The 22,432-nt window shown below is 40.6% G+C and overlaps 1 protein-coding gene across 1 annotated transcript in view; it reads left to right on the top strand.

The window, feature by feature from the left end:
* Positions 1–13,234, top strand: part of RBM7 (RNA binding motif protein 7) — a 34,781-nt gene extending 21,547 nt beyond the window's left edge. Inside the window, exons 4-5 of the mRNA XM_033918479.1 lie at positions 1,634–1,736; positions 8,819–13,234. Coding sequence (XP_033774370.1) covers positions 1,634–1,736; positions 8,819–9,199 — 484 coding nt within the window. The 3' untranslated portion in view covers positions 9,200–13,234. The remainder of the gene's footprint in view (positions 1–1,633; positions 1,737–8,818) is intronic.
* Positions 13,235–22,432: the final 9,198 nt, after the last annotated feature.

The following is a 22,432-nucleotide window of genomic DNA, read 5'->3' as shown; positions in this document are numbered from 1 at the left end:
GCCATCAAATTCTGGACCCGGGAGAATGGTCCCTGTCTCGGAGCCTTCCATTGCATAGTGGAATGGTGGGGCTGTCTAACATTCAATCTCGGGAACACACCCTGGGAATTCCTGATTTGCCAGTTATCTGCCTTGATAAGTACTGGTAAACTGGATTTATAGTCTGTTGACCAGCCTTCTAAGAGTACCATCCAAATATATTATGCACTTTGAATTGGGGGTCCCTAGCTGTGGCACTCCCCTCTGTTAGTGCAGGCTGTGTCTCCTTATAGCACAGTTCTTTTCAGGTTTTTAATGTTTTGATAACCCGTTTCAATTGTTTTATGATTGTTATGAAATTTCATGTTCTGAGCAGATTAGACTTATTTGTCGGGGAGTTTGCCCCGAACTCCTCCTCTACAGGTGTGACTTTCCGCTTTTGCATGAATTGGAACTCAGTGGGCAATGCTGAGGTAAGATGGGAGGATCAAGAAAATATATGTAAATGAGTCTTCCTACAAGCAATGTCCCACAACATGGGAGGATGGGCTGGGGAGGGCTTCAATGGCTGGGAGGGTGAAGATGGACTGGAGTGAGCTTTGAGAGACTTCAGTAGTTGGAACCTAAGAACAGTACCAGGCAGAGCTTTGGATTCTTACCCAGAAATAGCTAAGGAGAAGAAGGCAAAAAAAAAAACAAACCCCAACAAATTTTTAGATAGAATCAGGTTGGGCAGACTAGATGGACCATTTGGGTCTTTATCTGGCATCATCTACTATGTTACTATGTTGTCCAGGAATAGAGCGTGGATTTACAAGAAAGAAGATTAGCAAAGATAAGAACCTAATCTTTCGCTGTGCCGGTCTAGAGTCACTAAAGGAAAGTAAGTTAGCAGGTAAGACCTTATTTCTCCTTGTTTTCAGAGGATTAGTTTATTATATGTTATAAATGGAATAAGTGGCAGGAAAAACATTTTACTTTGCTTTTTCTGTAATATGATCTGTACCTGAGTTTATTTCAGATTTCTTCCAGGTATACCCTCAACTTTCATTAATCTATGTCATTCTAGTACTCTGATGTACTCCTTGTAAACTGATGTATGGAAATAATTGCCTTTCTGATACATTCCCTAAAATTAGAGTTTTGTTTTTTGTTTGTTTCTTTTTTAAAATAACTTATGCATAGACAATTTTTTTGTTCATTATAAACGTAAAAACTTAGTACCTGGCGATCCAAACTTGGGGCCCTTTTATTGGGTTGTGATATAAAACGGGCCTTAGCACATCCCAACATGGTACTTTTCCTGCATGCCAAGCCTATTATTACCAAAGCTGTTTTTTTGGGGGGAGGAGGTTGCCGATCCTGTACTAACTTTTAGCTCCACATTTACCAGTTAGTAGGTGCATGGTATTCCCTCCCAAATGATTAAAATAGTGTGTGCAAGCAGGGAAATTACCACAGAATTTGCTAAAACATCCTGCATTAAGCTTTTTTGATGTGCTGAGCTCATGGTATGGCTTAAAGCACCTTAGTAAAAGGGCCCTTAGTTATTCTTTAGCAGCTTACCTAAATCTATTTAACCCCTTGGTGAAGACTCGGATATATTTATTATAGAGGAATGATGGCTGTATTTGTCTTGTTTCTTCTTGATCAGGTTTGAAAGGGCTTTGGATAACATGGCACCTCCTGCCTTTATTTCCTCTCAGATGATACAGCGACCTTTCTCTTCACCAGATAATCTTCAGAGACAAGCAGTGGTTTGTTTACTCTCTTTGTTAATACTTGTCTGTCAAAGTCACAAAAGGCCCTTTCAGTGATGTTACATATTCATTTCTCACTTTATGTAAAGCTCTTTTTCAAAAAATGCTCATGGTGGGAAGCAAAGAAGAAAAGAAAATATGGAAAAATAATAAAAATAAATTTAAAACAAAATGAACAATAAATAGATCCTCATTATAAAAGTCCACAATAGGTCAGAGTCAAAAATAAATATGCAAAATTGTAGAACAGTTGGAAAATATTTAATAAATTATATTAAAAAATAAATAAAAAGCACCTTTTTAAAAAGCCAAGCTTTAATCAAATGGGTATCAATATTTTTTAAGCTAAATTTTCCTTCGATTCAGAGTTTTAGAGCTATACATTAAAAGATTCATCTTAGCCTGGCATGTTACTTGTATAGTACTGTGCACTACTACCATGTAGAAAGTTTCCAATTCAGTTCTCAGATTGGGACTTCAATCTCTAGATTAGCTGTGGCTGAGGATTTAGTAAAGGCACTGCTCACAGGGCGAGAGGAGATGAGGTAATTCAATGACAATCATACCTAGGCTGCTGTAATGTTCCAAAGGGAGCCAGATTACTTGGCTTCTTGGCCCAGGTGGTACCATAGTGATTCAATTGTAAACATCCAAGGGGAGTAGAGTGAAATCTGATGAAATAAGTTGAAATCTGGTTCTAAGAGCCTTTAATCAGAGACACTATAAAGAACAGAGCAGGAAAGAACTAAGTAAAATAAAGTTCACCCTGAGACTTAACCACTTTATTAATTAGAATAGCTTAGTGGCTAGAGAAACAGGTTGAGAGCCAGAGAAACTAAGGTTCAAATCCTGCTTCTCCCACTAGTGCTTTAACTTTGGGCAATTTACTTTACATTCCATTGCCTCAAGTATAACTGAAAAACAAGAGAAGAGGGAGGAGGAAAACTCCTATAACCCAAAATATTATAGAACACCAACTAAAAGGATAAATCTAAACTTAAAGAAAGCAAAATTTCAAAGCACACAAAATCATTTGTTCTCTGGAAGCACACTGGAATGAAAGTTTAAAAATGAAGATAGGTTTAAAACTTGCTATTTAGTGAAAAGTATATAATATAAGTATACAAAAATAAACATAAAACATAATTTTATTTATTTATTTTTAGTATTTATATACCACTTATAGTCTAAGTGGTTTACATTCAGGTACTCAAACATTCTTCCTTATTTGTTCTGGTGGGCTCACATTCTATCTGATGTATTAGTGACTTGTCCAGGGTCTTAAGGAGCAGCGTGGGACTTGAACCCCTACCTAGCTTGGGATTTATCAGGCGCTTGAGTGCAAGCTGAATGTCTCTTGGTCTAGAGGGCTGTAGTGGGTGCTGGCTGCACCCACCCGCCTAAGATACGTGAGGAGTTAGTGGGGTTGAGCGTTTCAGGCTCTCAGTTTGTGTCTGAAAGGGAACCCAACAGAAATCTTCTCCTTTGTCCTGCTACAGTGTGAGCTGATGCAGGCACTTCACCAGGCAGTTCTGTGAATAGTCTATTACTGTCTATAGGAGACTTCAGGATTGTTCAAAAATGGATGTTTTGAGAGTCTCTGGGGCTTCCTGTAGGATCCCCCCATCTCCAAAAACCACACTTGTGAGTTTCTGAAACTTTTATCTAGCTTTCTTGGGGGGTTTTTGGTGCCAAAATGTGACCACAATGGTTATCTTGGATTTTCTGATTTTATTTCAAAAGCCTCTCGATTTTACTAATAGATTTATTTGGACTCCCCAGGCCTTTCTACCCCTGTATCATGTCAGTTTTGTGCTGGTTGGCTGGCTGAGGAGCGCCAATATGTCACATTCTGCAGGGTACATGCTCTGGTTCCTCCAGAGTCTCGGAGTCACAGGAAGCTCAAATGTTGGGTCAAAAATCCCCCCTAGAGCTCTCAAATTGTAGCTTGGCATCGTTGAAACAACACAAATGCGCGGACACCTTGGAACCCATGAGAAGACAAGAGATGTCCCTGCGGAGGTCCTTAGGAGATCCATTCAGGGATTTGACTCTTGATTTTGTGAGTGTAATGTTTGAAGCTTACCTTATATGAAATAGTCAGGATCAATTGCACAGCCAGAAAGTACAGCGGTGACTTGGGGGGTTTTCCCTTGCAGAGCACTTTTCCATCATGGAAAGGTATTCTACAGGAATGAGAGATCCAGTCAGAAAAGAACTGGGGTCAGGTTCAACACCTTTGCTCCCGCAAAGTAAATCTTCAGAATCAGGGTATTCCAGGTCGTAAGTGGGCTCAACCAGGCAGAGGTTTCCACAGTGTGCATTCTTTAAGCCAGTGGACTAAATGGAAGTCATTAATGGTATCTCTAAGGGAGTTAAATTTGGAACTGCCTCAGGCTTCCACAGCTCAAATTTCTCTTATGAGCAGTTCTAAGACCCAGTCCAAATTTTTTCTTTTGCATCCAGAGATCACCATGATACTGACGGAGCAGTGGGAGACACTAGAGGGCCCCTTGAACCTGATGGCTCCTAAGTTCTAGCAGTTATTTGTGCCACCTAGGGTGGGGTTCGTTGGTAGCACAAGTTACGAACCGTACGTCACTTCCTAGTGAAGGTGGAATAATTCTAAAGGATGCACAGGATTGCAGGGTGGACTTAATCATCAAATGACAGTTTGACGCTTTAGCTTTGGGTCTGAGAGCAGTGGCCGAGGCTTCCCTTGTGGTGCATGCCTTCCTTAAGATGCTGTGCAAGGCTTCGATTTCAGAGGAGAGTGCATATCCGTAGGTGGTATGTTCAGGGTCATGAGCAAAGTGTTTGCATATTCTAACTGGACTCGCAGAATGCTCTAGATCAGTCAATAGGCAGGAGATTTTGCCTTTAGAGCTACTTTGAGCAGGCTTTCTTTCAATGGACAAATACTCTTTGACAAAGAGTTGATGATCTTTTGGCCAGTACGGCAGACCATCATCCTAAGTCATTGCCAGACAGTAGAACACATGCCCCAGTGGGTCGTCGTCCTTTTTGTGGCTACAGATGGTTTCGCCAGTCATTGGCAGGCTCCTCTGCTTAGAGATAATTTTTTGGTTCTAGTCAGAGGTTCCAGAAGAGCTCAGACATCAGGTTTCCACTGAACGGACATGCCCAAGAAGTCCCAATAATGCCGGACCAGAGCCCAAGCTACCGTGAATAGGAGGGAGACTCTCGGAGTTCAGGGAGGACAGGGCAAAAATCTGTTCGGACAATGAGTACTGGACATTATTCCAGAGGGCTACAAACTCAAATTCTCTTTTCCTCTTCAGGAATTCTTTATGGACTCCAGCCGGAAACCAGAGAAGGTGGTCAAAGTCTGAGAGACAGTAAAACGGCTTCTGGGGATTCCAGCTGTAGAGCCTGTGCCAGATGCAAAATCGGGTTTGGGCAGATACTCCATATACTTTATCGTGCCCAAGAAAGATTCAGATGACTGGAGACTAATCCTGGATCTGAAGTCTGTCAGTGTAGCACTAAAGGTGCCCAAATTCTGGATGGAGACCATACGTCGGTCATTGCCTCAGTGGCACTGGGGGGAATTCCTGACCATGCTGGACTTGGCAGAGGCGAACTCGCATATTTCCATAACACAGAAAGTTTTTCAGGTCCCATGTGCTTGAAAAACATTTTCAACAGCATCTTGCACCCTTTACTAAAGAGATGATGATTGTGGCAGCAGTGCACCTACAAAAGATAGAGATTCAGGTACACCCGTAATTGGAGAATTGGTTAATCAGGGCTCTGTCCAAAACCGAAGAACATGAGATAGTGGCACATGTTGGCCAGTTCCTGCAAGACCTGTGTTTGATTATACATTTCCAAAATTGTTGCTTGGAACTGACCCAATCCCAGGTTACGGGTGTAATAATAATAATTTTATTCTTATATACTGCCATACTGAAAAAGTTCTAGGCGGTTCACAACAAGGTGAGCTAGTACATGGAATACAGATAAAATACAAATTAGAATAATGGACTTAAAACTTGATAAAAACAGAAAGCATTTACAATATAATGCAGAAAAGAAAATAACAGTTTAAAATTGGGGAAGCATTGTTGACAGTTTAAAAAGAGCAAGAAAAAGGACAAAGTTTTGGACTTACTGGATGCGAGGAGAGTTCTTCTCGAAGTGACAAATGATTCTCTTCTTTCACCAGTCCTGGCAGACTGGGGAAGACAGCCAGAGCCAGATGGACCCGCATAGCTATTTGTCTGACTACATTGGCTTTGATAAACAGCTGCCAATCTCCTTGAAGAATGGCTGCTTCAGGGCAAAATCTCAGGCAGTTCCGCCCAAGGAGATTGTAGGGCAGCTACATGGTCCACTCTTTATACGTTCACAAACTTATACAGAGTGGACTTGACAGCGCAAGTGGACACCACTTTTGGGTCCTCAGTGCTAGCAGCAGGCTCATCTGCTCTGTCCTAGACTCAGGGGACAACTTTTGTACATCCTACTGGTCAAGACTCATGTTTCTTTTGCACTGGAAGGGAAGATTAGGTTCTTACCTCAATCTTCTTTGCAGTGTAAAGAAACATGAGTTTAGCCTGTTTCCTGTCTCAGACATGTATGTGTGTCTTTAAATGCTTGCCTTGGAGCAGCCAAGAAAGTATGAAGATGAGTGTTTTTCGACTGTCCAGCAAGTGCTCCCTGCATGATACTTCCTAGAGTTCTTAAACCTTGCTTGCTGAGGTGATAGCCACTAGGAAAACTGTTATGACCGTACGATCCATCGCATTCTGTACGATCTAGTGACGTATTCTGTAAGGATTCATACATGGTTTTACAGAGGGCCTGTAAGACAATATTAAGATTCCATGTAGTGCTCCCTTCAGCAATCTGGTTATGTCAGGCGGGAAGCTAAGGACCCTTTCTGCACTTGATCTCTATAGCATGAGAGGCTCGCCACCTGCACCTTGAGAGAACCAACCGCCAGGCCATTTTTAAGACTATCCTGAAGGAATGACAGGATTATGAATTTGGGAGCAGTGTACAGCTCCATCTTCTGATCAGCCCACCAGTGCTGAAAAGTCTTCCAATATTTAGCATAAGCTGCAACAGTCGCTGGCTTCTTGGATCGTAGAAGGGTAGTTATGACTACCTCTGAATATTCTTTTTGTGCTTAGGCTGTGTGCTCAAGCTCCATGCCATAAGACCAAAGCATTCTGGATCCTGCTGGGCAGTTGGGCCCTATGACTGAATTGTTGGAAGTTAGGGCAGCCTGAGACATCTGTCCTGTTGTAGTTGTACTAGATCCGCGTACCATGGATGATATGGCCAATGCAGCACCACTCAATCACCAATCCATGATGGGTTGCTGTTCTTTGAATGACCCGGCATGGACCCTAACCCCCAGTTTTCCCAGTCCTTTTGTGACTGGACCTCTGGTTCCTGCGACAAATACGCTTTCTTGGTAACTGTGCTCTGCGACGGTAAACCCACATGCACCACCACCAGCGATACTTCAGACTGTGCAGATGCTTTATACTTCACATAAACTTCAAACATAAAACTTACAAAATCAGAGTTAAATCCCTAACTCTGATCTTTTGAGGATCTCTGCAGGGGAACTTCTTGTGCTCTCATGGGTTCAGAGGCGTCTCCGTACTTGTGTTTTTCCACCGCAGACATTCGAGCCTCTAGGGGGAATTTATGCCTCAACAAACGAGCTTTATGTGACTCTTAAGACCTTGGAGGGACCAGAGGGGGGCTAAGCCCAGCATCTGGCCCGGTCGTTCCATGTGGCACATGGACACACATCAGCCAACAATTTAGTACTTAGCTGGCTTGATACAAGGGTAGAAAGGCCTGGGGAGTCCATAGAAATTGATTATTAAGAAAGTTGAGTTGTTTTGGAGCAGATAGAGGCTTTTAAAATAAAATCAGAAAATTCAAGATGGCTGCCATGGCAGCATTTGGTGCCCCAAAAAATGGCTTGTGAAAGCTGAATTAAAGTTACAAAAATTCAGGAAAGGGGTTTTTGGAGGTGGGGAACCCTAAGGAAATCCCCACATACCCTCAAATCTTTGTTGTTGTTTTTTTCAGGACCCCCCCCCCCCCCCCCCGCAAATGTCTTCCAGAACGGGAAGGTGCAGTGACTGCATCTGCTCTCCCTGCAGCTGGATTATGGAGACAATTTCTGCCTCAAACAAGCTTGTAAATTACTCCAGGGTCTTGTCTCTTCAGGCTCCCTTTTAGTTAGACCCCAAGTGTCTGATACACTCAATCCTTCTAGCTCCTCATACATCGCAGCCAGCACCCACTACAGTCCTGTGGACTAAAGCGGAGCCACTCAGCCTGCACTCCAGCACTGGAAAAATCCCAGGGGAATTCTCCCCGAGCTGCCTTAAACATTAGTGCAGGCTGGCTAGGTAGGTTCCCTGTAAAAGGGTTGCCCCCCTTCCCCCACGATACAACCCTCTGAATCCAGAGCTGTCACAGGATTTCTGGGAACCTCTAGCACCAGGAAGCCTCAAAAGACAGATAAAACCCCCCAAATAAAACAGATGCAGGGCAGAAAAAAAAGATATCTTCTCAACTCACTTGCACAAGGAGAATCTGAGGAGCTGAAGCACTGCCCACTGACACAAGGAAGCGGAGTTGAAAAGTGTAAATGACGCCTTCTATAATCTTGCGGGTGAAGGGAAGAAACCCACTTGTCAAGACTATACCCTTTGTACTAGAAATGTTTTTTATGAGAGATCATTTAGGTCTGTTGCCAAACATGACCTAGGATTCATATAACCTGTCAGGTTATCCACAATAAAAATATGCATGACACAATTCTATACATTGGAAACTCAGGATATACAAATTCAGTTCAACCATATTCATCCATGATTTTTCCAGTTTTGAAATATTCCCTTTATTGGTGCATGTAATTAAAAAGCTATCAAAAAAGTACTTCCCTGTCAGTCCCCATGAGAGTGTTTACTCAATTGCATGGCACAAATATCATTATTGCAGTTCTTGAGGATTTTATTTATTTATTTTTTTACTGTGGGCCAGGTGTCTTTTTCAATTTGTTTTCTTTCCCTCTTCACTAGATGAATAATGTTTTGTGGCAGCAGCAACAACCACAATTGAGTCCAGTGTCCGCGTCCCAGCATTCGGTCCAGTCAGGCTTCACTTTGCAGACACCCCAGCAGCAGCAGTATCACCATTCTTTCAACCAAAATCTAACCCCCCAGCGCTGGCAGGAATCGACAACACAGCGCAAGAACCGTCAGAGCTCTCATCCTTACCAATCTGAGAGCAGGCAGTACAACTGGGAGCAGCGTTCTGGTGACCAAACCCCTGACTACCGGTACAGAGGGAGCCGGGATGATTTCAGCTATGAGGATCGTGTGCAGGATGGCTGGAGTCAGGATTATGATCAGAGGCGGGAGAATTGTAGGGATGGGAAATGGCGTCCATCCCGCCATTAATGACAGCAATGCAGTGAGGGGACAGTATTTAGTGGTAATTTAATTCCACTAAACATGGAGGAAAAATGCTCATTGGGAAAGAAAAAAACAAAACAAAATGAAAACTACAGAGTTGCATAAATGAGATTTTAAAAAGAATTCTGAACTTGTTGATATTATCCTTTCAAAATAGTGTGATTAATGGCAATACTTACATTGTATTACATTTTTCAGCTCAGGAGGTTTGGCAAGCTGATTATGCTGAAACTTCTAGAAAGTATCCAGTCATTTTGGGGGACAGTTGAGTGGGAACTTCCATAATTTGTATTTTAAAAGGGAAATTTGTGCTGGTATTTTTTCAGCTGAAATGTCTGTCTTAATAGGATTTGTGAGATTTGTTTGAAAATAATTTGGTGGGAAATTGCATTGCACATGATGTTTTTAAAACAATGACAGTGTTCTTGGAATTGAAAGGACAAATATTACTTTGAAATATTCGTGTATTTAGAATTAGTATTGAAAAATACTGTTCTTTGGGGCTGTTTTGATAAAAGAAAACTATGGACGCTATTAAATATTCAGGTTAATGATTCAGCAGTATAGCAGGGGGCTTTACTTTTTCATATCAGGTCTTCCCGAGAAGCATTGAATACTATGCTTATTAAAGAGTATACATCAACAGCCTTCTAAAGTGTCCCAACTTTATAAATAATGCATCTTTCAAACTGGATGGTTACACTAATTTGCAGTTGATACTGGCTTGATTTACTGCTCAGTGTAATCAATCACCTGGGACAGGCACAAGATGAAAATTGATCCAAAAAAAGGAGAAACATTTGTTAAGTCTGCAGTGCAGAAAAAAATAGAAATATTGTTAATAGAGGAGAAAAAAGGACCACTGGAAATCATCCTCTCTAGAGTTAAATTTGCAGGGGAATTTTGACCATTGACCCTTAAGCATATGACATAAATGAGAGTTTTTATTTACTGTAGAATTATTTTGAAACCGGATGGAAAGAGAGGTAAAATTTGCCCTGGAGCAGTAGTAATAGAACTTAACGATATTGCGGTATATAGACTGTTATTATTATTATTATTATTATTAATTTGTGGAGTGTGTGTAAGGGACTAACAACTGGTCAACACACAAAGGTGGTCAACATAAGGAACTAGGCCAACTGTACTTATACACACATGCATTTTACTTTCTTGTACAACTTTTATTAGAGAATATCATACATAATAAAAACACAGTAAAATCATACATACAGTATCATACAAAATCAATACATTTTCTGAAAAAGTCTGGCTTGGTCCGTTTCTTATTCTTATTACAAAGGTATGTGGAGAAAGCGCACCCAACCAATGCTGGCTACACCACTCACCATACCTGGATATTTTTCCACAGCAGATGACTTCAACTGCATTATCAGATGCCTGACATCCTCTTCTTTTGGAGTCTCTGCAATTTCTGTGTCATCCTCACTTGCTTCTTCCATTTCATCTGCTACTTCATGCACTTTTACATGGTCTGTACTTAAGTCAGTATTGGTTGGAAAATTGCTTCTGGGTCAGGTTCATTAAGGGTTGTCACTTCCTCATCCTTTGCAACAAAACCTTCAAAATCTACTCCTTTGAATTCTGCCTTGGGAGATGGACTGTCTGATGGAGCCAAAACATTGTGCTCTTGAGTTCTGACAAATCCAACTTGAAACACTTCTGTATCGTTTCTGGCTGAACTTTATTACAAGCAGAACTGATCCAGAAGACAGCATCCAGAACATTAACTGATACAGCGGATCTCACCTATTGCACTGGATACAGATGGATCATAGGTTTGTGTTTTAGTAATGACCCACTGCAGGAGTTAGGCTCGGTAGTGCATTTTAAATGTTTTGAGGATGCCTTGGTCAAGAGGTTGGATTTTTGAGGTTGTGTTTGGAGGCAGAAATTTTAGTGTCATGTTTGTGAGATGATTTACTTGTGGGTGGCCAGGACAGTTGTCTACTGTCAGTAGAATAGACCATTTTTTCTTCATCATTTCTCAGTTGATACCCCTTACCCACTCCTCAAATAGGGCACCTGCAGTCCATGTGCATTTGTTTGATCCCCAAGTGATGGGGAGTTCTTTGGCATTCAGATTCTTGAATGTGCTTGGTTTTGCCAATTTACCAGCCACTAAGGGCTTTAGTTTCTCTCCGGTTGAATAGAATTGTTAAACATTCTTTGGAAAGTTTTTTCACTCTTACATTTGTCACTCTTCATGACGAGGCTCCTGTTGGGCATTGTGTTAAAGATGTCATCATCTTTGAAGTCTGGTGAAGTCTGGGAACTTTTTGATGAAACTCTTCTACAACTTCTACTGGAGCTTCATTGGATTCACCACACAAGACTTTCTGGGAGATCTTATATCTCAGTTTAAATTTCTCAAGCCAACCACGTGATGCTTGAAAATCTGTGCAAATTTTTTATCAACTTCTTGGATCATCTACCCAGAGATTTGGGCATTAACTATCCTCATTTGTTTGAACAAGCTTAATGTAGCTTCATTGACTTTGAGGGAAGTTTTCCTCCTTTTCCACTGTAGGTCTCCACTTTTCTTACCATATCTCTCGATGGTTTAAGTTTTTGGATGTTGCTAGCTATGGTCTTGCTAACACCAAAATGTTCTGCTGTCTTTCTTTGGCTGCTGCTTTCCAGAAAATGTAGAAGATCAACCTTTTCCTTCAATGTCAACTCTTTTGAGTTCTTTCATTTTGAGCCATATATGTCTCAATTAACTAAAAATTTTCAGTAATTGTAGGATGTACCTAAAATTCAGACCAGCCCTTCACGTTGAAAAAATCTTCAGTAACGTGATAAACAGTAAGATGTTGGGCCTAATCCAACAAGTAGTAATAATAAAACATGAAAAAGGAACTTGTACTAAAGAAAAAAATAATACAACTAAGAGGTAAAGCCCACACCTTCTACCCTTTGGTATAGAGTAAACTCAATTGGGTCAAGTAATCAAGATACAACTTACAGAGTTAGTCAATAGGTCAGTCTTCCATTGAGTACATGTGGTGTGTGTTTGGTCTATGAAAAGTAGGTCAACTTAAGGAGGTGGTCAACTATGGATGTTCTACTGTATGTGTGTTTGTATATATTATATAATTTCATATCTTACAAAGAAATTTGTAATAGGATTTTTTGAAATTAGGTTTGAAATAATTCTGTATTGAATAAGACACATAAATGAGGATGTTGATGTTCCCCTGTGAGTTTAGTTCTGGAAATACTGGATCTCTGAGATACCTTTTTCTGCTCCTTTTTAATAGGATTACTTTTTTTTTTTTTTGCATTGTAGGCTTTGAGCTAAATGTGTGTGGGAGGGGGGAGGTTTGTAGTGGGATTGATTTACTGTTTTCCATATTCTGTTTTATTTGGGTAATTTAAGTCTGATACAGAAAAAAAATATTCTTGTTTTAATTGAATTATTGTAACTAACTAGTTCATATATTTTAAATGATCTTCAATGCACATTGATTTTATTGAGTTCTTGGGGGGAAAACTACCGTCTAGTTGCCCTACCATACTATTCTCAAAATACTTGGTGCAAGGTAATACATTTATTCTGTAACTTTATACTGTGGATTCATATTTTACACTTTATGGATTTTATGTTCAGACCATTGTTATAAAAAAAATGTGCACTATATTAATGTACTAAAAAAAAAGTTTTAAACAAAGTAATCATACATATGAAAAGTGAACACTCTGGAAAGTATTATATCCCTCCAAAGGATTAGCATTTTTTGAGAGAACCAACCAAATACACCATATCTAATGTTCTTTCAGAATCACCAATATGTTGAGCCGGTATTGTAGGAATTGTCCAGAAGAATTCTTCCATTTGTTTTATAAATACCTTTTTGTTAACATATATTGCCTTTTTATTATATTGGATTATATGTTTTGAAAATTCCCTGTTTGGGGTAAAATAACCTCTTGTTCTGCTTTTTTAGTTTGGAAACTAAATCTTTAGAGAAAAGATTAAAACGTGGTCCAGGGTGAGATTGGGTGAGTTTGGTTAATTTATGGGAAATTTTGCACGTAGCTAAGTCGCCCAAAGTATACAGCCTGGATTCACCAGTCATGTATATTTTGTATTTGATATACTGCCCATCATTACAGCCATCAGAGTATTTTACCGATCTGTCCTGGCAGGCTCACAATCTGACTATGGTACATGGAGCAATAGAGGGTTGACGCCCAGGGTCACAAGGAGCATAACTGGGCTTGAACCTACAACCCCAGGATGCTGAGGCAGCAGCTCTAACCACTAGGCCACACCTCTACTAACAGGTATACATAAATTGTACTTGCCACTATGCACAGGGAGTTTGTGTTAGTATTGTAAACCTTTAATTGGCAGACAATGAAATGGCTGCTTTAAGTAACTTGATGTTGAAGGAGAGCAATGGTGCCAAATAAAAGGATATTATGTACTTACCCTGGTAAGATCTTTTCCAGTAGATAGGTGAGACATTCTAGACCTTAGGGTTATTTCCCTTTACCCGCATGGACTGCAGAAGAGAACCATTCCAGGTTTTCCACTCCGCCTCTAGGGTACTTCACAGACTATCTTAGCTCCTCTTATCAGTCAGTACCCAAGCATGAAAGGGGACACACATCTGTGAAGTAGAGACACCTGTAATGACAGGCTAAATATTGTTCTCAAAACAACTAAACAGTACCCGTAACTGCCAACATAGACTTCAAGGGCTGACCGGTCTCCACTAAACAAGTTGGTAATAGTGAAGGAGACTGATGTGTGACAATGAAAACAGGCACAGTAAGGACAGGGCGGGGAGTCTAGAATGTCTCACCTATCTACTGGAAAAGATCTTACTAGGGTAGGTACATAATCTCCTTTTCCAGTGCAATAGGTGAGACATTCTATATCATTCTATACCCTTGAAGTCGAGTGTGGTACTGGCCTCGATTACCTGACACGTAAGACCATTCCATCGATCAATTACCCGTTTGGTGAAGAAGTATTTACTGGTGTCCCCATGAAATCTAACCCCGCCCCCCCCCCCCCCCCCCTGAGTTTTACTGGATGCCCTCTTGTTTCTGTGGGACCCGTAATTATTTGGCATTAAAATTCAGTTGCCAAATACTGGACCATTATTCCAGTAAAAGTAGGTCCTGCTCCATAGTGTCGGGCACGGTTGCGCTGTCGGGTTCTGCTGCGCTGCCCACAACGTTGCATAGTTTAGCGTCATCGGCGAATAATGTCATTTTGCCTCGAAGTCTAAAGAGATCCCCATTTGTTCCATATAGGGCATAGATTGAGTAACTTTTGATTTCAATTACCCCAACATTGACTGGTTAAATGTTACATCGGGGAGTGCTAGGGAGGTAAAATTCTTAGATGTCATAAATGACTGCTTCTTGGAACAACTGGTCTGGGAACCAAGAGGGGGTGCTATTTTAGATTTGGTCATTAGTGGAATGCAAGACATAGTACAGGAATTAACTGTGTTGGGTCCACTGGGAAACAGTGATCATAACATGATCAAATTTGAGCTGATACTGGGAGTAAAGTCGCAAAAGAAATCTACTGTAGGGGCATTTTATTTTTGAAAGGGTGACTGATAAAATAAGGAAAATGGTTAAAAAGAAACTAAAAGGATCAGTTGCAAAGGTTAGGACTTTAAACCAGGCTTGGATGTTATTTAAAAATACTAAAAAAATCCTTTAAAGAATGGAAAAAGGATCTGAATGAAGAAACACAAGCACTAGCAAGTTAGATGCAAAGCATTGATAAAGACAACTAAGAAAATATGAAGAGAAACTTGCAAAAGAGGCAAAAACTCATGGCAATTTTTTTTAGGTACATCAGAAGCAGAAAACCTGTGAGGGAATCTGTAGGACCGTTGGATGATCAAGGAGCAAAAGGGGCGCTCAGGGAGGGATAAGGTCATAGCAGAAAGACTGAATGAATTCTTTGCTTCCGTCTTTACGGAAGAAGATGTAAGAGATCTAACTGAACCGGAAATGGTTTTCAAGGGTGATGATGCGGAGGAACCGAAAGAAATCTCGGTGAATCTGGAAGATGTACTAAGCCAAATCAACAAGTTAAAAAGTGATAAATCGCCAGGACTGGATGGTATACATCCCAGGGTACTAAATGAACTCAAACATGAAATTGCTGAGCTGCTGTTAGTGATCTGTAACCTGTTGCTAAAATTGTCTGTAGTACCTGAAGATTGGAGGGTGGCCAATGTTCGGCTGATTTTTATTTATTTATAAATTTCAAATTATTTATCAAGCTTAGAAAACTTGTACAGAAAGAAATTGAACTTAGATCATATTCAAAAAGAGAGAAAACAAATGGCTACAAGCCAACAAATATAAAGCAATTAACATTAAGGTTCAATTTTACTCAAGTCCACTTTAATCCAAGATTTACTATCGGCGAGAAATAAAGAAAATTCCTAAAAAAAACAAGAGCTTGAGACTGAAGCAAAATGTGAAAAATATTGTGATTTTGGTGCAAATTTTGTGACGCAGCCATCTTGAATTTTTAGAGATTTTAATTTTTCATTCCATTCAATGAGACGCTACTGCTTCCAAGGCCACGATTTCCAGATGGCTCCGTAGGACTATTTTATCAGCTCACATTCTTGCGGGGACTCTGTCTCCTGTTTAAGTCAAGGCTCATTCTGCCAGCTGTGTGGTCTGTTTGTGGGCAGCAGCTAGAGCTCTCTTGTGGAGATTTGCAGGCCAGCAACATGGTCTTCCATTCACATCTTTGCCAATTTCTACAGAATGGATGTGGTGGCAAGACAGGACTCCACCTTTGGGTCCTCAGTCTTCCAGGTCAGCACAGCAAGCCTAAACTAGTTGTTTGGGAGGGGGACTGCTGTTGTATGGCCGAATCTAGAATACCTTGCCTATTGCACTAAAAAAAGAGATTATGTACTTACCCTGGTAAGCTCTTTTCCAATAGATAGGTGAGACATTCTAGACTCCCGCCCAGTAGTTACTGCACCTGCTTACAGTTTTCAGTCTGTTTTATGCTTCTCCAAGCTGTTTCTTGGATGCCTGTCAGCCCTTGTGGGCCTAAAGGATTTCTATATATGTTCCATTTATTGGGGTGTGGTTTCTCAGTTGCTTTAAAACCGGTGTTGGTATTTCACTTTAATGTTGGTTGAATTCTTGAGTAGAACGGTTGGTTTGAGCCTGTTGCTACAGGTGCTTCTTCATGTATATTTGGTGCTCCTTGGTGCTTGGGTACTAACTGTAGAGGGCGTTAAACTGATCAGTGAAGTACTATAGAGGCAGAGTGAAAAATCCGGAATGGATTCCTTCTGCAACCATGTGACTAAAGGGAAATAACCCCACTGTCTAGATTAGAATATCTCGCCTATCTACTGGAAAAGAGCTTACCAGGGTAAGTACATAATCTCTTTATCACAAGTCCTAATACTGCAGCTAGCTCCCTTTTATTTCCTCATGCTCAGGACATAACTGTTTTGTTATAGTAGCTTGACTTGCTTCAAAAACATCTTGAGAGTACAGCACTTCTTCAAAATGTGAAGATACGGGAAAAATATAATACTTTTCCTTAAAACTTTACTTGACATTATCTTGGAAATTTCAGGAAGAACATTTCTGGGATCATACCCCGAGGCCAGGGGTCAGCAACCTTTTTAAAGCAAAGAACCATTTTATCCTAAATATTTGACCTAAGATTTACAAAGAGCTGCAATAGGTAGAGAAGGGGGTTTGAGATATTCCAGGTCTTTCATTCTCTTCCCTCCCTAAGGTTTAACTTCTCTCCCCTCTTTTTCACCTCCAACCCTTGCAGGTCTCTACACCTCTCATCCTTCACTCCCCCAACCCATAGCCAAGGCTCTCTCCCCTCTCCGGGCCCTGACCCTTTGATCTCCCTTCCAACCCATGATTCCCCTTCTCAAAGGCCTACCTAGGTACTGGGTCCAGCACGGGGGTCTTCAGGTCAGGAGCATGACCCTTTCATGGCAGCTCAGCCCTACTTTGTCATATATAGGTAGGGCACTCCCCCTCCCCTACCAAGGTGGATTTTTGTGGCAGGAGCATGGCCTTCTAAAACTGCCTTCTGCAAACTTGTGTGGGTGTTTGCGGCATTTTCTGTAGTGCTGTGAAAAATGGCAGCCATTTTAGAAGGCAGCTGTGAGGAGGCTTCTGCCATGACGACCCCTGCTGTACCACTAGGTACTTCAGTAGGTCTGGGGAGTGACCTTGAGCAAAGAGCCACAGCCTGCCGATCCTGCCCTAGGCTCAATCAAATGAGATGAAAGCAAATCAAACAAAATCTTCACAACAAAATAAGATTCACTTAAATAAGTTTATTTAATGAAAAAGAGGCATCAGCAACCACTACTCCAGATAATGTGAACTGTGTAGTCTGATAGAAATTGGAACCATATTGTGCTTTCATTGGCCCCACAAACCCTTTAGTTAGCTTATTGTGCTATAATAAGCAATTGTGTAAATAAATAGCCAACACATTAAATATGCTGTCAATATATCACATAAAAAAAACAAAAAACATAATTTTATATATTTTACACAAGATATGTTTTTTTTAAAAATATATGTATATATTTAAAAGTCTTCAGAACGAGCCAACCTCCAGCCAAATAATTCTTAGGCCTGTTTTTTCAGTTGGCTTGTATGTCTTCATCAGACTGGGTTATACTTTTTTTAAATATTTTTTCTTAAAAAGTGCTCTGCAATTCATGTGTACATGTGAAATCACTTCTAAATTTATAAATAATTCATAAATCTTTAAAAGCTTTGTACTTAGCTTCGGCAGTAGTTTTTTCTGCTTTCAGCATAAACCTTTAAATGTCAGGTAGGAATTGTCAGCTCGACATGTTTCACCCGAAGGCTTTTTCAAGAACGAGTCCCCCCTTTTGTTTTGGTGCGCTGCATCCCGACAGAAAATCTTTAGTCAAAAGACTAAATTTAGAAGTGATTTCACATGTACACATGAATTGCACAGAGCACTTTATAAGAAAAAATATAACCCAAGTCTGATGAAGATATACAAGCCAATTGAAAAAACAGGCCTAATAATTATTTGGCTGGTGGTTGGCACTTTCTGAAGACTTTTAAATATATACATACATATATATTTTAAAAAACGTACCTAAAAAAAAACTTATTTTAAAATATATAAAATGCTGTTTTATGTATATAATAAGCAATTGTGCAGATTTTAAGAAAAAATATACTGCATTGTAAAACTTTAAACAAATGTACTAACCAAAATTTTAATTGAGTTCATCCAACTGAGCCCATTTCACCCTAGCTGGTAGACTTCATCAGGGAAAATACAAGTGCATCATACAGTCAGCTGAAAAAATTAGGACACCCATGAAATATTCAATTCTTTCTTAAGAAATGTTCACATATCTATGTCAAATATTTTTTTTATCTCTGGAAACAAAAGTGATGCAATTGCAAATAAACAACAAAAAAATTCCTTAATTTACTCATGAAAAAAAAGATAAACACAAAAATGTGTATTCTAACTGAGGAATAAATTAGGACACCCCCACATATCCTCCCACTTAAAGTGGCTTAAATCACACGCAGGTGTATCACTTCAGGTGTACATGATTAGAACATCATTACTCAGCATTTTGAAGGAGGTTTGCCCTACTTAAACCTCAGACATTTAGTTTGGTGTGCTCATGACTGCTGAGGTGAGAGTGAATACCATGGTGAAATCAAAAGAGCTGTCTGAGGTCTTCACAAAGAAGATTGTAGCAGCTTATAAATCTGGTAAGGGATTTAAAAAGAATTTGACATTAGTTATTCCACAGTCTGTAAAATAGTGGACAAGTGGAGGACTTTCCAAACAACTGCCAACATGCTCAGGTCTGGCCGTCCAAGCAAGTTGACCCCCAGAGCAGATTCCAAAGTGCTAAAAGAAGTCTCCAAAAACCCTATAATGTCAACATGGGACCTACAGCAGGTTCTTGCTACTGTTAATGTGAAAGTGCATGCCTCTACAATCAGAAAGAGATGCACAAATTTAACTTGCATGGGTGGTGTGAAAGGAGGAAACCTTTGTTATCTAAGAGAAACATCAAAGCCAGACTGAAGTTTGCCAGAGAGAATGTAGACAAACACCAGGACTTAGTGTTCTGTGGACAGATGAGTCTAAAATTAAATTACAGTATTTGGACACAAGAAAAGAGGACATGTTTGCTGTACACCAAATACAGCATTCCAGGAAAAGAAACTCATACCAACTGCAAAGCATGGAGATGGAAGTGTCATAGTTTGGGGATGCTTTCAGGTGCTTGAGGAACATCTGAGACCATTTGTAAGAAAATTAAAGATTAAAACTGAAGTGGACCTGGACCCTGAAACACAACAATGACCCAAAACATAACAGTAAATCCCCAAGCACTAACTGAAAACTAAGAAATGGAGAGTCCAGGAGTGGCTGAGTCAAACCCCAGATCTTAATCCCATTGAGATGCTGTGGGGTGATTTGAAATGGGCTGTACATGCAAGAAACCCCTCAAACATCTCACAGCTGCAAGAATTCTGCATTGAGGAGTAGGCCAAACTTTCTTCCGATCGATGTCAGAGACTGGTAGATGGCTACAAGAAGCGTCTCTGCAGTTATTTCAGCCAAAGGGGATAACACTAGCTAGTAGGGTGTCCTAATTTATTCCTCAGTTAAAATATACATTTTTGTTGTTTACCTGCAATTACATCACTTTCTTTCCCAGATATATATATATATATAAAAAATTGTGTGTGCACACCATAGAGAGAGACATTCCTATGGGACATGTGGGGGCAGGGCTTGGCTTCCTGCTAGGAAGGAGTCCGGTGCAATGAGGGGGGACGATCGGGCTGCTCCTTCCCCCTCACCGTGCTGGAAGCAGGTCAGCAGGCAATCGATTGGGCCCTTTACAGTGCTGAAGAATGGAATTGCACACTGTGACGGGGGTAGGGCTTGGCTTTCTGCCAGGAATGAGTCTGGTGTGGTGAGGTAGGATGATATTGCTGCCCCTTCCCCCCTCACCGTACTGGAAGCAGGGCGGCAGGTGAAGTATTTTAAATTTCTGTCATTTTCCAATAAAGAGCAGATAGTGAAGGTTCATTTAATAAAACTGCTAGATTTTTTCAATAAAATGTCTTTTTATCATTATTTGATGACAAGAGAATGTTTTCCTACTCTTTTGGGATTGTAAGGATCCGACCCCACTTGTTATAACAAGTATATTGGACACTAATGTTATTTTTGTACTGATCTTTTTCAATAAAACAGACATAAAATGTATTTTTATCAATGTATCATTGCTGAGTGTGAAAATATAAGTTATAGCTATAATACCAAGAAATTTGCTCCATTAAGAAAAAAATATAGCAAATTTTAAGAAAAACTGAGTTTTATGTAATCAGTGGCTTTGAGGCCAGGATGGACTTTAAAAAAATTATTTTCTGATCAAGCACAATCAAATTCATGGGAAAAATTTCACTGCACAATTTTATGAACTAGGTTTTTCTGGATAACCCTAAAGCAGTGGTCTCAAACTCGCGGCCCGCCAGGTATTATTTTGAGGCCCTCGGTATGTTTTTATCATAATCACAAAAGTAAAATAAAATAGTTTCTTGATCATATGTCCCTTTAGCTATAAATTACAGTATTATTATTAAGACTTAGCCAAAAGTAAAGATTTATAAACTATAAAGAATTTTACCTCATGCAAAATTGTCATTTCTTTAATAAAGCATTCACTATTTTTCTGAGGCCCTCCAAGTACATACAAATTCAAAATGTGGCCCTGCAAAGGGTTTGAGTTTGAGACCACTGCCCTAAAGGAATAGGAGAATAGTGGTCCAGTAGCTGAGGAGTTGACGCAGGACAAGTAATAAAAAGGTAAGGGAGGCAAGAGCAGTTGAGACGGTGCTAGAGGAAGAATAAACTTTTTTTTTTTTTTGTAGCTGGTATGATTTTTTAGTTTTTCACTTAAAACAGTTTTCAAACCTGCAATGGGGACCCTGCAGTTAGTTGGGTTTTCTAGAAAAAATTGACACATCCTGAAAACCAGACTGATTGTGGGGTTCAGGAAGTTGTCTGTTATCTCTTGTTACATTTTATTTTTATTTATTCAATTTTCTATACCATTCTCTGATGGGAGCTCAAAACAGTTTACATTAATTTATTTAGGTACTTAAGCATGTTTCTCTGTCTGTCCCGGTGGGCTCACACTCTATCTAATGTACCTGAGGCAATGGGGGGATTAAGTGACTTGTCCAGGGTCACAAGGGAATCAAAGGAATTTTTCTTTAACAGAAATTAGATTTTGGGCCTAATTCAATTTACAGATTCACTGTAAAGGAATTTATGAGTTAGCATGCTTCCTCAGCGCTGAGCAACATGGAGGTAAAGATGGCACATTTGTTTCAGGGAGAAAGTGCGGCACAAAATCTTTCTACAGTCTCTCTACATTCATCTTAAGTAAATGTAAATATGTACTAAGTGTTATCATTTCACATTTGTTAAATATACAGTGGTACCTCGGTTTATGAGTGCACCGGTTTGCGAGTGTTTTGCAAGATGAGCAAAACATTTGCAAACTTGGTGCCTCGTAAACCGAGCACGCCTCGATTTGCGAGCGCCCCCCCCTGCGAACTGGCACCCTCCTCCTGCAATCCGGCCCCCCCCCCCCCCGCCGTGACCTGAGGTCCTCCCAACCCACCCGAACCCTCTTCTTACTTTGATGTAGCCTCCGCACCTGCACCAGCATGTCCTGTGCTGTGCCGGTGGCCGAAAATCTGCCTCCGGTGCTGGGCCTTGAGCATGTGCGCATGCTCAAGGCCTGAGAGTTCACGTCCCATGTGAACTCTCACGTCCAACGTGAACTCTCAGGCCTTGAGCATGCGCACATGCTCAAGACCCAGCACCGGAGGCAAATTTTCGGGCACCGGCACAGCACAACACAGGACATGCTGGTGCAGGTGCGGAGGCTACATCAAAGTAAGAAGAGGGTTCGGGTGGGTTGGGGGGACCTCAGGTCACGGGGGGGGGGGGCCTTCGGGGGGAGCAATGCTGATTCTCATGGGGGGGAGAGCAGCGCTGCTGGCCTCGGGGGGGGGGAGGGGGGGAACCTATCAAAGCGAGTTTCCATTATTTCCTATGGGGAAACTCGCTTTGATAAACGAGCATTTTGGATTACGAGCATGCTC

This window comes from Geotrypetes seraphini, chromosome 13 (assembly GCF_902459505.1).
Source record: "Geotrypetes seraphini chromosome 13, aGeoSer1.1, whole genome shotgun sequence".
Lineage (NCBI taxonomy): Eukaryota > Metazoa > Chordata > Amphibia > Gymnophiona > Dermophiidae > Geotrypetes > Geotrypetes seraphini.
The sequence above is the reverse complement of the archived record's forward strand: the minus strand, read 5'-3'. Positions and strand labels throughout refer to the sequence as shown.